The sequence below is a fragment of the Nannobrachium achirus genome (assembly GCF_963921795.1).
Source record: "Nannobrachium achirus genome assembly, chromosome: 16".
Taxonomy (NCBI): Eukaryota; Metazoa; Chordata; class Actinopteri; order Myctophiformes; family Myctophidae; genus Nannobrachium; species Nannobrachium achirus.
This window is the reverse complement of record NC_137823.1, coordinates 55697697-55712307: the sequence shown is the minus strand read 5'-3', so window position 1 is coordinate 55712307 and position 14611 is coordinate 55697697. Positions and strand designations below refer to the sequence as shown.

At 43.3% G+C, this 14611-nt stretch overlaps 1 protein-coding gene across 6 annotated transcripts; it reads left to right on the top strand.

Moving 5' to 3' along the window:
* The first annotated feature begins 2756 nt into the window (after window positions 1-2756).
* LOC308300716 (uncharacterized protein) lies at window positions 2757-14318 on the top strand. 6 transcript variants are annotated; one of them, XM_080744607.1, is made up of 12 exons: window positions 2757-3078; window positions 5214-5318; window positions 7692-8132; window positions 8617-8711; window positions 10234-10901; window positions 11167-11248; window positions 11357-11429; window positions 11517-11553; window positions 11773-11869; window positions 12174-12290; window positions 12672-12731; window positions 13314-14318. In XM_080744607.1, exons 2-12 carry the CDS (start codon window positions 5276-5278, stop codon window positions 13401-13403), a joined length of 1803 nt encoding a protein of 600 aa, XP_080600733.1. In that variant the 5' UTR covers window positions 2757-3078; window positions 5214-5275; the 3' UTR covers window positions 13404-14318. The 6 variants fall into 6 exon arrangements, with proteins under 6 accessions (XP_080600733.1, XP_080600731.1, XP_080600729.1 ...); XM_080744605.1 differs by having other exon boundaries at window positions 5193-5318; XM_080744603.1 differs by lacking the exon at window positions 2757-3078 and adding an exon at window positions 3140-3216 and having other exon boundaries at window positions 5193-5318.
* Window positions 14319-14611: the final 293 nt, after the last annotated feature.

Genomic DNA, 14611 nt, shown 5'->3' with positions numbered 1-14611 from the left:
ACCCGTTCCATTTAACGGCTACAGAGATACTGTGTACCGATCTGCATGATTTTTGGACAACATCTGTAACAGGGCCAGAACCCCCCCCCCCCCCCCCCCGCCCGCCCGCCTGCACACACACACACACACACTCCCCCCCCCCCCCCCCCCGTGTGTGTGTGTGTGTGTGGGTTTGTGTGTGATTGTGCATGGCCTGAACAACAGCGCCCCTCCCTTAACATGTGTGGTCACAAAAGGTACTGTAGGCTAAATAGATATAGATACACCATAAAAATGCTAATATACAGCATATGATTTGTGAAAGTGACAAACGGGCTTCACAGTTATGTCAGGTGTGTTCATATGCTATTGGTGATGCGATTTCAGATCAATTGCTCCAGCCACTGAGGAGAAACGCTGTGACAGACAGACACTCACTCAGACACTCACTCAGACAGACATTCGCTAAATTATATGTTAGATAAAGTTGTAGATTCTCAGTAATGTCTTTTTATTCAAATACTCAAATATCTACAGTGTCAGCTGACAACATTTAGAAAAATAGTAAAGACAGTGACTATATAGTCAAGCTTTATAGGCTTTTCTTCTGTTTATTTTTAATGATATTTTGCAATTGCAAAAAAGACACAGGTTATGGCTATTTGGGGGGCTTGTGGCGTGGAAATGTTTGTGAACCTCTGCCCTAGAAAGCTGTGGGCTAACATACCCCATTCATTCACTCATTCAAGTTATGAGTTGTGAAATCTTTTACAGGTCTGTCTGTGTAGCGGTTAACTGTTGTATTACGATGTCAATATTGACTATAGAGGACCCGTTTGACCTGTCCACCGAGCTGCAGAGGCCTTTAGTTCTCTGGTTCCCAAACTTTTTAGCTCATGAGCCAAAAGAGAAATTTGACGTATGCCCGGGACCCAAGCTATTGAAAATAGCGATCTACAAGCACACACCGCGTCACGTCATGTTGCTTCGCGCTGCGTTGCGAGCTTGTAGATCTTTCATCTTGTAGATCTTTTAATTTCAAACATATATGAAATGAAAAGGTCCACACAGTGGATAAAATAACCTTACTTAACTCCCTTCTGCACTCTGAGATTACACTGTGGGGCCAGTGCCCAGGGGCCATTGACTAGCAAGGTGGATTGCTAATGAAAATAGGTTAAAGTTAACCAATGGAGGGCCCCTCGACCGGGTCAACCCATACAATACAAAGACTCTCCTATGGTCGTCTAACACGGCTAAAATATGACTAACAGAGCAGACTATTATTAAGTATTTTGATTTAATTTTCTTAACCCACACCTGCCTTACAAATCGAGTAGTCTGTTTACGTGCCCATGCACTCGACTGTCCGTTCTGGGTAATATGTGTGGGGGGAGTTTGCTTAATTGGACCAGGGGCCCCTATGGTTTAATCTGTCCCTAAATGAGAACATCTTTACATCACTGCCTGGCATTGGTAAATGTTCTGCCCTCAACCACAAAGCTCTGCCCATGGTGGTACGGACAGCCCAGAGCATCAGTGGATGTGAGCTTCCCTCCATCCAGGATATACACCAGTCCTTGAGTTAGTAAAGGCCATACAATGGGGCCCCAGCCACCCCAAGAAGGGTGAGACTGCATTCCAAAGCACACGTTTTCTCATGCCATTTATGCATGCCTCCAAATTAAAGGTTGTAAGTCTAATATTGAGATATTAAAGTTACACATTATAGTTCCACACCTTTTTATAAGATAGTTCTGTGGGGGCAGCTATTTGTTTCTGAGATGGCATTTCCAAATGGCAAATGACGTTGACAGGCGATTTTTAACACAAGACACTGCTGAGCAACGTAAAAGACCCAGCATGAGTTTGTGACAGACGCTAACTTATGCGCCTGCCATTTCATTTATGCCTATATTCATACTCATAAACACAATCTGATCATTTGTCACTGTAATAAGTATTTTTACCTAAATATATTGCTTCACTTTTTGTGTGAAGTTAGAATTTCAATGACATTTTGGAACCGTTATCAGGACGGTGAAACCACCAGCCAAATCACCCTCTTATTTAAGTTACTTTCTCTCAGCTTTAAATAGGCACAGTTCTCCCCCATATTTTTATTTATTTTTATTAAGTTTACCCCTAAATAGACCAGATTTTCCATTGGCACAAGTGCCCAACAGTTGAATTGGATCAGTGGACTGCCAGACAGACCCTATAGCTTTAAAGGATTTTAGCATATTCTTCACTGCATGGCTCAGCTACATTCAATATATTATTATTACTATTAAATTAACAAACAAATAATTACAAAATCCCAGGCACAATTGCCTTCTATGGTAGTTTTTCCAGGTGGTTATCTAGTAAATGAACACTAGAGGCCACCCTAACGACTGAAAGTTTTTCTACTAGTCAATATATTTTATTTTTATGTTTATTTTGTGTGCAAAGTAGGTAGGCTAGCCTATTCTTATCTTGACCAACACATCATTCTCACACGCATGGTTACATTGAGAGGGAAACAACAAGATTGGAGAGATGTTTTCAAATCAAATGAATGAAAATGTGTTGCCTAGAGTTGTTTGCCAAAATATGACAAAAACGCCAGATGCACTGACCCAGAAGACACACATGACGTGACTAACTAAACTAGACGACTGTCGTGCCATCTGATCGCAGCCACACCTGCTGCATTAAACGAGAAAAGATCATTTAATTTGGTCATGTTTTTCATTTTCCCTCACTCACATAGCAGCAAGCAACCGTTTAAAACAAAAATATAGTGAGCGATAACTCGACATCAACGGTCGCTGCATCGAACCTTCCTGGGAGTGGGAGTACAACCAGATGGTTGGTTTTATATTCATTTTTGTCGCATTGGAGTTAAAAGATGGAGAAGAGTTGTGATTGAGAGAACAGACCTCAGTTCTTATAGCCGAAGCTGCGGCTGCCTGCGATCCTCTCCCCTTTTATACCGCAGTGTATGAATGATTCTGGACTGAAATGTCTGACTGACGACAAAGATCTGCAGCCTTCCTTCCACCAGTGAGTGAAACTTGTGACGGGACGACGATCAGGTGGCGAGGAGCCAGCCAGGTACATGCATGGCTAGTGACGCGCGTTGTGTTACTGCAGGGGGACAGACACAGACAAGCCCCTAGACTAGAGAGAGTGAACATCAGACAGTCAGACAGTCAATGACCTTAGTTTTGTTTCTTGAAGGCTGACAGCCAGGTAGGAATGATGCATTCTTCATTATTTAAACGTTAACCGCGCTATACGTGTACATGATATAATCAATAGTCAAATGACATACGACACAGCGAAGCTATAGTGTGATTTAGCTATACCTGACCACACAGACAGAGGACATTCGAAATCAAAACAACTTTTGGTGCGAGCGCACGTACCTCGCATATTCCGAACATTTATTTTCTGTTGCTAATTTTATTAGACTAGACATCATCATCTTCTTGGGAATGCAGCATAATAGTCACGCCAGTTGTGCAACATAATTGGGCCTTAGAATGATGTTTTAGATTAAATATTGGTGGTTAAATGCAGGGGTCTGCTGAGGAGGTGTGTCGATTCATTTAGAATAGAGGTTGGCAATGTGCATCATATCATGTAACATGCTTGCCTTGAAGATCTACTCTCTCTGTGATCTTGACAAAAAAGTAAATCCACCCTGCTTGGATTCTTTTTTATTAAGACATCATATTTAATGTGTGTGTGACTCGTGTCATATTGTCATCCTTCTTAGTCAGGTTTTTATTACTCACTTAACCTATATGCTTGTATTGTGACAATAGTGGGTTTCACTGTCTGGCACTATCTGTGTGATCTGATCTCGTGATCTGATATCGCCTGCTGGGGAAACAGCAAAGTGATCTTGTTCCTGAAAAGTTGTGTTAGACAGTATCAGATGGCCCTGTCAATTATTTCAACACATCCATGTTATGTACCAAAAAGGTTCTCACTGCCATCCTAGCATAGGTGGGACAACAGGAGACTGTGAGATGTTATACTGTACGTACGTTGTGCAGATGTTTACTGTAGGACAGGTGCAAAACAATATCATAAGTGAGAACAAGTATTGAGAGATGACTGATGTGCAGATTCCAAACTGCACCACTTGGGACCTTTTTTGGACATAGCCTAAGCCTACATACTTACAAAAATAATGAACAGGCATTCAGGCATACACAAATCTTTTGAACAGAACATCATAACAAGCAATGGGTTTCTTTGGGGGGCTTTAATGCCTTTATTTGATAGGACAGTAGACTGACAGGAAATGGGGAGAGCGATGGGGAGTGACACGCTCACACGCAGCAAAGTTGGTCGGGTTCGGGAATCGAACCAGCGACAAGCTGTCAGGCCGCGCTCACACATGTGCGTCACGCATCATCATCTTATCGTCTGAGAATGGCCACTGGGGGCGCCGTACTAATGCATTGTCAATGGAAGGTTGTTTGGTTTTTTGTCGTTGCCGTGTCTCTAGCTCAACCGCAGCCTGTACGCTCTTGAAGAGACACGGCAACGACAAAACACCAAACAACCTTGCATTGAGAATGCATTAGTACGGCGCCCCCAGTGGCCATTCTCAGACGATAAGATGATGATGCGTGACGCAGATGTCTGTACGGCGCCTTAGGCTACACCGAGCCTATATGTGGTATATATGCGCCTGGACCGGTAGGCCAGCAGGTGCTCCATCACAAGTTATTGTTATTGTTAAGAAGTTCCTCTGTGCTGTCTGGTGGCAGCCTCTGGACACTCCCCCTTGTTACCACCACTTGACTCCTCACCCAATGACAGTCCAGGTGTGCCCCTATATAATCAGACACTCAGTCCACAGTTCTCACTTAGTGCACAGCAGTCCCTGGGTCCACAACACCCATGCGTTCATGACGATTGTAAGCATTTGCTCTGTAACAACTTAGATGTCTTGTACTTGTTATGCATTGCTATACAGTATACATTACATTATAACTATATATATATATATTTATCTTAAAGTCATTCATTAATGTATTCTATGTATTTCTTGTTCTATTGTAGAAACCATGGCTAATTGAAGTATACTTTGGTGTCACACTTCATTCTCTTTAACTTGAGAAACTAGCAATAAGATGTATTATAGTTATACAGACGAGAAAACAATACCTTTAAAACATTGACTGTTGTTTCATTTCAAAATCTTTCAGTGCTCTCTATCCACACTGCAGTGAGCCTGAGAAGTCAGAGGGCAGACTGCAGGGCCAGACTCCTCCCCTGCCCTGCCTAGACCATGGGAAACAACAACACAAGCAAGGACAGCCATAACTCTACAGGTATCACACCTAGACTGTAACAAAAATATGGACGATGCGAAGCCATTTTTTTCTATGCGGCGAAAATGACGCTTTTTTGTCGCCATCATTGTTTGAATGGTAACCCCAGGAATCATAAGGAATGCTATTGGCTGCCAGTGCCAACGGTCACGTGCAACCGCAGGGATACATGGGAGAATGTGGTTGGAGCCTCCAGGCTCCAGGTACCCTCAGGGTTCCTTGAGAGGGTTCCAAATGGCAGGAGCAGTAAGGTTAGGGTTTTGGGTGTCCTTGAAATTAAAAACATTTTGAGAACCACTTCAACCACTGCTAGAGGTGCTTATTAGTTCGACTGTCATGCTGTTTAAGGATGCAGGGTGGGAGGTGTTATCGCCAGCATTCTGTCCTCTGTCACCATCTCCAGTGAGACCAGCTTGTATCCGTAACACTCCCAGCCTTCTTTATGAGTTGGTGTATGTTGGCGTTCTTGCTTTGACCCCTTTGCCTCAACACACCACAGCATAGAAGATGTTGCTCGTAAAACAGCAGACTAATATCTAAATAAAGAAGAGATTAAAATGTTACTATTACTTAAATTGCTGATAATATACAACACTAGTGTATCACATAGAAAAAGTCCAGCATTTCAAATACATGTTATTATGTAACACAATTATTCAATCATTTTGCTTGCTCTCTCTCCCTCTTTCTCCCACACACACAAAAATCAAGTTAGTCCTCCTGCTTGAATGCTGAGATTGTCTTCTTTCAGTTGATTAAACTGTCATGACAGAATAGGTTTTGACTAACTATGTTCTTCCTGGTTTCCACATGCAAGAGAACTGTACTGTCTGTGCCTGTACAGTGAACCGTGTTTACAGTATGTGACGTGGCAACTGGCAATGTAACCATAGCAACAACTTTTCACATTTAGCAACATCAACCCCATAGTAAAGTCTGTAAAGTCATGGTGGAGGAATTTGAAGTTCGCACATTTCTCTATGTTGCAGTGGCCATCTCAGACTGCCACAAATTGCTGCCTTTGACGGAAATCAATGCAAATGAATCATACAATGCTAATGATGGCTTCCCGAAATTGAAGGCAATTAACCGCCATGAAGCCACGTAATGGAAACACGATATGCAAGTCTGCGTTGTTCATTTAACTTACCGTTAATAATATCACTCATTTACTGTATTCCCATGTGTAGCTGTTTAACCACTTCTAACCACAAGCCCCATATATCTTGTTGGACAACAAATGGCAGCGATCAGTATGCAGGAAGTGAATTCAGGATGGGGTGAGGATAGCTCCGCTGTGTGCACACTTCCACAGGTAGAGAAGACTGTATTGCTCTCCTGCGTGTGAAATGTCAGGTGTGCAGAATCCTCCGGGCCCAACATGAGGGGCTTGGAGGAAAATAATGAAGGGTACAGCCAGGGACGTGCAGAGAATGTTAGCGAGGCAGGGCTGACATTTCTAAAAGGGCCTTTTGTTGAAAATATTGAAAATACCAGACCTCCAAGCTCACAAGGAGTTGCGCTGCAACGCGTTGTGAGCTTGGAGGTCGGCTATTTTCGGTGCTTGATACCACACTGAACCAAGCATAATCAAGTCAATACTGGAGATGGTGCGTAACGGCACAGATTTCTACACGGAGGGCAATTCTTTCAACATAAGATGCTGCATTCAAGTTCAGGAGAGTCCGAGAGTTTGGACAAGGCAATTCTCTTGAATGCCGCCTTCAGGTATGGCATGGAAAGGGAGCATTTGCATTTCTTTCACCATAGTAAAAAAACTGCATTCTTGGTCTGGACTGGAGAGGGCACTTTTTACAGACAGATAAAAGGGCAGGGGCTCAAGCCCCCTTTGATGTCTATGTGTGCACGTGCCTGGGTACTGCCTTCTCTAAGAGTGTCTGTTTAGTACAGTATGTACTGGTGAATGTATCTGCATGTGTCAATAATCAGTAGAGGCTAAAAATAGCACACCATCAGTATCATGCAGAAATCTTGGATCTCGCAACTGCTAATAACAGCTGATGGTAAAACCAGGCCGCCGTGGAGGTGTGATCATTGCGATGACGGGGGCTGCTTCATCGTAGAGCCAGTGAGGTAGTGTAAGCTCCGTGAATCTGGCCACATGGGGGATCAGGGTGCGTGTGCGCTCGCCAAGAAGTGGGCAGGAGAGGCTCTGTGCTGCATCAATCAGCCTGACATAATAATAGATAAAGTAGAGGACACCGTCTGCTTCGCTCTGCATTATAACAAGGCAGGGAAGGCCTTGCATTAGCCGCACCCGAGTGTTGCCATCCATTTTTAGCAGCCAAAGCTGACTCGGCATCCCTTTCTCTTTCTCCTTTGTCTGTGTTTTTTTTTTAATCTCTTATTCAGGATCCCCCTCTGATTTCTTCAGCACGCCTCCCACCACACCCACGGAGGCACAGCTAGCTGCCATGGCCTTTTCCTCCTCTGCCTTCAATAAGAAAGTGGAGCAGAAAGGCACTGCTGCTGGCGGCACCACCCCCTCCACTATCCTGCCCACCACCGATTGGACTCGGAGGCTGTCTGCTTCTACGGAGTGGGCAGTCATCAGCCAAGATGCCATCGCCTCGCCAGAGAGGAGCGGGAGTGATGCAGCGGTGAGCCGTGGAACGGCAGCAGGGAACAGGAGCAGGGGCTCCCCTGCTGAGCACGACAGCGGGCTGGGTCCTCAGACGGGAGCAGAGATGATGACCGGGGAGGAGACCACCCTGGTGCTGCTCAGTCTGATGGAGCACTATCGAGCCTCGCTGGGCCTCAGCCCCGGCCAGGATGCAGCCACGGGAGCAGTAGGTAGGACAAGTACATAAAACGTACATACAGAGTGTGTTTTGGTAACTCTTGTTGAGCGTTGCTAACCGCTCCTACATCTGGCTTTGTCTGTTTGTCCCGTGTCTGTCCATACTGTCATTGGTGTCTGTTTGTATTGCTTTTTTCCCTTCTTTTTTTACTCTCTTTGTTAAAATGGACACTCTGAAATTTGTCTGTGTACATGGCAAACCAATGTTGAAATTTAACGAATGGGGCCACTGAAATGAAAACCCATTGGAGGTCCATGCCAAAGCCGCTCATACTGGTCATTTGGTTTTACGTGAAGTCAATGTTTCCTGTGGGTTCCTTTGCCTAACGTACTTCATATTGCATAGTGTCTATTGCATAGTGTCAGTGTGCAGGTTTTTATCAGTCATTTATAATCAGAATACGGTAATTTGATCTCATGTTCATGTTCCTCCCCAGTCTTGAAAAGCAAAAATGTGTTGGTCTTGTCTCTGTCCAGAGTTGCTCAGGCGCTTTCTGGTTGAGAGGGATGATCTGCTCGTTGAGAGAGATGGGCTTGGAGAGGAGGTGCGCTGCTTGAAGGACAAACTGAAGGTGAGATAAAAACCTACGTTTTATTTACCACACTCACCTGAAGGTGTGAATATCTCCCTCAAATCAAAATGGTTTAAATGCATGATGTGCTGTGTCACCTAGTATGTTTTATCGCACTTATGATACAGAAAACAAAGCATTTAACTGCTTTAAACTCTATTGACTGGGATGCCACAGGGGTCTGTACTTGGGTTCCTCTTTTCTCCATCTATCTCAATCTCTTTGCAGAAAATGGCAGATCTACATGCTCACAACGTGTTGCAATAAGTTATGAGCTTGTAGATCCTGAGCGATTTATCGGTAATCCTGGGCGCTACTCTCCCTCTGCCAACCTGGTGAGAGCAACGTACTGACCTCATGCTTCCTCCTATGCATGAGGAGACCAAGCCGCTTCTTTTCACCTGACGGGGGGTGTTTCCCCGGCTGGACGTAGCATGTGGAAGGAACACGTTATTCCAACCAGTTCCTTTCCCCTCCATCAGGCGCCTGGGCTGGCCAGGGGGAGGCAGTATAGAGATTACTGCATGTTTTTTGTGAGGGTACCTACCCTAGGAGACACGGTCGGGGAGAACATGCAAACTACACAGAAAGGTCACTTAGGGTATGGGCACTGATGACGTGGAGGAGAGAACTGTTATGCAAGGCCTCTATTTGAACTTGAGGATAGGGCTATCAAGATATGTTTATGTGTGTGTGGAGCCAATGTCCAGCATACAGGCAGGCATATGGCCAGGCCTAGACCTGTTGAAAGAGAGAGTTTTGACACACAATTTAGGCATTTAGCAGTGATTTACAATAAACAAGTTTAAAATCAGTCATTTTGAAAATGGGGCTTAAGTGTTCGGTTTAATATCACACAGGATTAGGGCTTGTTCTTTTTTTATTGTGGACTATTACTAGTTACTACAGTTATTTTGATAACCTCGGGTACTTTTTGCTTTTCGGCCTAAGCAAAGTCCCTATTTGCTGGATATGTTTACAGAGGGCTAGATCACTGTAGTTATTGATTGTCATGGTATGCTCTTTGTGAGCTGAATGTTGAATCGGCCGTTACCCACCACTTCAGTACACCTCATTCTTTATCAACAGTACACATGTACTATTCAAGGTTGTGAAAGTCTTGTTCACAGGGGTTGATTTGCTGGGGGATGAGGGGAATTGATTTTATTGCTGGTGGGGATATGATTTATACCTGCTTCTGGTCAGACTGAATTAAATTCATGCATTATGTTTGATAATATTGCAATTTAACAATTCAAGTACAGTATGTTAACCTGGCATTCCTATTTTTACAACAATTGTCACAATTAAAAAAGAACTAAAAACAAACACAAAAACACCTGGAACCTGTCTCAATGTGTCGCATGTCTGCACTGCAGGTTGTGAACTTGTAGAATGGGCGGTTAAGAAAATGTCTCACCCTCGCTGTTCTTTTTTAGTTTTGTTTAACAAATTGAACCCTGCTTGTTCACTTTGCATGTTGGGCTTCCAAACTCTGCCCATCCCTGTCTTCCCCCCCCAGGCGGAGAGGGAGGAGTGGCACCAGTTCCAGTGTGACCTGCAGGTGGCGGTGGCGGTGGCCGACCGGATGCGCGCGGAGGCCGAGGAGGCCCTGGCGGAGTGCCAGCGCAGCCACAGGACCCTGGAGGAGCAGCTGGCCCAGACACTCGGCACACAGCAGGACACAGACAGAGAGCTAGATGGCCTCCGAGCCCAGCACAGGGACGTCTGTCGCCAACTGGCCCTGGAGCGCGGCCAACTCCAGGCCCTGAGAGCCGCCGCACACATGCAGACGGACGCAGCAGGCTCCGACAAAGATGCTGAGAGAAAAGACTTGCGCGCCGCCGAGGGCCAAACGATGGAGGACGAGTGGAGAGAAGGGGGGAGCCGTGGTGTGCCTAAAGAGGAAGATCCTGAGGACGACGAGACCGCCGTTGCTCACACAGGGGGAGAGGCCAAATGTAACGGAAACCACAACGAGGTCAAAGAAAAGGAAACCGCTCAGGAGGCGCATAGTAAAGCCGTTGGACAGGATGCTAACGGTGCAGATAAAGGCGAGGAGACGCAGCTAACGGGGAAAGGTGTCGCGGAGACGTACCTGCGCAGTCTGGCTGTCCTGGGGAGAACGGCGGAGAACGGCGGTAGTTTGAGAGACCGCAGGAAGATTGTGATGCTGTCAGAAAGATCCAGGTGAGTCCGTGCATCTCTAAGTGTGTTGTGTGTTTTGTGTCGGCATGATTTCCAAGGCATATTCATTTCATTATTGTCCAACCAAGTAGATGATGCAGCCCTGAAAATCAGAGAGACATACAGATGTTTTTAACCACATCAGCCCCCCACCACGGTTACTGAAAAATAACATTGTGTATTTTATAGGGAGGGCTCCCCTATCTGGAGCCACCACAAGAAAGACTTTTGAAAACCATCCAACTACCTTTTTCTCTGTCCTTTTTAGGAGCCTGTCACGACTTTCACTTCCACCTAACTTAATCAGTCAAAATGGTACCTCCCAATGTTCAACATTGCCATTATGCAAGGTAAAAAAGCCATTATTAACGGATTTGAACATTTTCAAGCCAAATACCCAAGTTTTTGGCAAGCAACAAGTGTAAATTTGTCTTTGTATACTTTTTCAACCATTCCAGAAAGAAGAGCCGACCAAAGATGGAAGTGACCACATTTTCCAAAGACAGGAGAGCTTGGCCAGCTTTTATTCAAGTGAGCTCAACTTACTTTACACAGCACTGTTTTTGGTGACTTAAATCATTATTGCATCAAGCCCAATTTGTTGCTTGTGTCTGACAGAAAAGCAGGAACAGGATCCGAACTTGGACTATAACAAGTAAGTTATGTTTAAGTTAACTTAAACATAAGTTTAATCTTTTCTTGCCTGTCACTGACAAGTGTTCTCTTAATGTTGTCATCGAGGGTCTGACCAGGATTCAGAAAAATATGAAGCCATGTTCTTAAATTCTAATTCTAATCAGTGTGAATGAGCCTGTAAATGACCTAAATCATCTGTGTGAGAGGGACTCAAAGACTTTTCTCCACTCCTCCCCAGACCTCAGGACGGGTTCAGTGTTCTGCTGCGGCGTCATGGTGGCTCCAGGAGAAACTCCCTACTGCGTTGGTGTCAAACTCGCACGCAGGGTTACAAGGTTAGGATGGGAGAATCTCACCATGAATAGAGCATAGAGTAGAAATGTATAGCAAATTTTACAACCCATTGGTTCATAGAGTTTTTAACCCTGAAACGTTAATGAAACTAGAAAGGTATGTCTGTCAGTCCACCAATTTAAAGAAGGAAAGGACATCTATGGTCACCTTCTTGGTGCAGTAATTCCAGCTGGCAGATTGGTCGCAAAGGGCGAACGTTCGATAGAATGCACTGAAGTCAAAGAGAGCAGGCTGGACAAGCTTATGAACACACCATTTATGTGTTCAAATGTGTTTTTGTGACAGAACATTGATATCACCAACTTCAGCAGCAGCTGGGAGGATGGCCTGGCCTTCTGTGCTGTGTACCACACCTACTTACCATCCCATATCCCATACGGCAGTCTCTGCCCAGCAGACAAGGTACAAATAGAAGGATGCTCTACAACTGAATAATTTCATCAATAAAACATTGGCCCATTCACAGATATGAGTATCGGCATGTATTCCAATAAAATGTATCATACTTTAGTTCACCCCCAAAATTACAGTTTTTCTATCAATTACTCACTACGCATGGAGACTTGAATTCATGGATATTTCTTAGCTTTTGTCGCATTCCTAAGCCAATAATTTGATGGGAAGTAGTGGTCATCAAATTATTGGCTTAGGAATGTGACAAAGCAAAAGAATGTGTTTGTAGATATACTTAAGTATGCATGACTATGCAAGTAATATGAAATATGCTACTGATTTTACTAGCCTAAGAAAGACAGTCAGGACTAACCTGTTTTCTTTTGTCAGGAGGGAAACCTGGGTTTGGCTTTTCAGACTGGAGAGAGTGTGGGAATCACAGCCATGTTGGTACGTCACAAATGGCCTTACTCAAATGAAATACAGGTATTCAAATCAACGTGTAGCGGCAGGAACATAATTAGCTATGAATGCCATTCGCCTACAGTAACAACTAATGACAATCAGTTAGGTGTAACTAAGCCTAGCCAAGTACAGGTGTAGTGAAATAGACAAAGAGAACATTTTAGAAGATATTTTAGAACACAAGCTTTAAATGCAAGTTCAGGTGGGGTGGAACTCTGAGAAAGTTGGAGAATGAGTGTACAGTAGCTTGAGCATCAAGTTATTTTCAGCCTGTGACGTGATTCTTGGCCTTCATCATTTGCGTAACAACGGGTTAAGAAAGTTTCAGAAAGCAAGCTTTACCTTTACCATTAATTTAAGGCTAAGAAACATTACAACTGTTAAAGTGAGTTTGTTTTATACATTTTTAGTTTCTTCCATAATTAACTTGTCTTGACATCAGATCAGTGATGTCTGCGATGGGTTCTCTATGATGACATTTCACATTTAAAAGATCTTTCTCAGTTCGTTCAGCTTTTATAGATATTAGTGCATTAAAATATTATTCTTTTATTGTTATTTTCACAGACTGTGGAGGAGATGCTGAAAGCTGGAGGTCCTGACTGGCAGAGGGTACTGGGTTATGTTGACAGCATCTTTCGGCACTTTGAGATGTAACGTCCCTAACTCATACAAAGCACTTCTATCAGATGATGTAACGTCCCTAACTCATATCAAGCACTTCTATCAGATACCATTTCAGTCGGGATTTTACAAATAACTGGAATAAATTACTACAAGAATATCTTCACAAATGTAGCACCCGTCAGGTGACCTTGGTATTTGATATTATGGAGCAGTGTTTCATAGTACTTAAAAAATGTAGTTCAACTAGTAAAGCCACTTTTTTTTAATTCACATGCACCCAACAATAATATATTTTGAGACATTTTGTTTGCGACAGTGGGGAAAGTGGGTGTGGCAGTTCTTCTGTCAAGTCAAATTGAATTTCAATGTTTTAGATTGTGTTATTAGACACCTTACAAACACATTTATGAAGACATTTCTTGGTAAGGAATTTATTCCAGGTTTGGCAATTTTTCAGATAATATTCCCTGATTATATCATTGGTCTCAGCTGGTCACTTTCTGAGACCACAAAATAGAGTTAACATGGAGTTCAGTCAAGATTTGAGATGTCACTCAGTAGTAATTTAAGCCTAATCTGGTATTATTTGTTGCTCAACTGCTGGAATAAACAGTAAACAGTACAGTAAGCGAAGCCCAGAAGATGCAGAGCTGAGAGCATTTGTACATGGAAATACCTTTTTATTTTGCTCTAAGCATGTCAACACAAGCCAGTAGATGATAATTCACAGGACGAGGACACACAAAAAGATATATACACCTGGACAACTTGATGACTATCGCATCCATTTGCACTGGCATGGGAGCTGGGGCAACTTTTTGTCTTTGTCTCTTTGTTTGTTTTTCTTTTTTTTATGTTTGTTTTAAACATGAGCACTTTGAACTTCTTGTTGTTTTTAAATGGATTATTTGATTTTAGAATAATTTAATAAAACGTTGACCTTCGCCATTGTTTCCTGAATCGTTCCAGCCATCTTACTTTTCTTGCCAAATGTTATGTCTGGTCTGTATACATGCAAACTCAAAGCACAAGAGGGAGTGAACACAACAGACATGAGCCCAAAATGTATGGTGGCATGGTAATGATTTAGGTCAAAAACTGCCTTTGAAGAATTAATATAAGTATGTCTGTATGTAACCTCATCATTTTTTTTTAAAGACTATAGTACTATAGCAATAACTAATAATGCAATAATAAAGTTATTATTTTGGAAATTGTTGCTTATTACTGTAAAAATG

Coding starts and splice junctions, on each gene's coding strand:
- LOC308300716 (XM_080744607.1), top strand. CDS start 5,276: ATGGGAAACAACAACACAAGCAAGGACAGCCATAACTCTACAG. Junction 8,712..10,233: donor GCTTGAAGGACAAACTGAAG/GTGAGATAAAAA, acceptor TTCCCCCCCCAG/GCGGAGAGGGAGGAGTGGCA. Junction 11,554..11,772: donor CCGAACTTGGACTATAACAA/GTAAGTTATGTT, acceptor ACTCCTCCCCAG/ACCTCAGGACGGGTTCAGTG.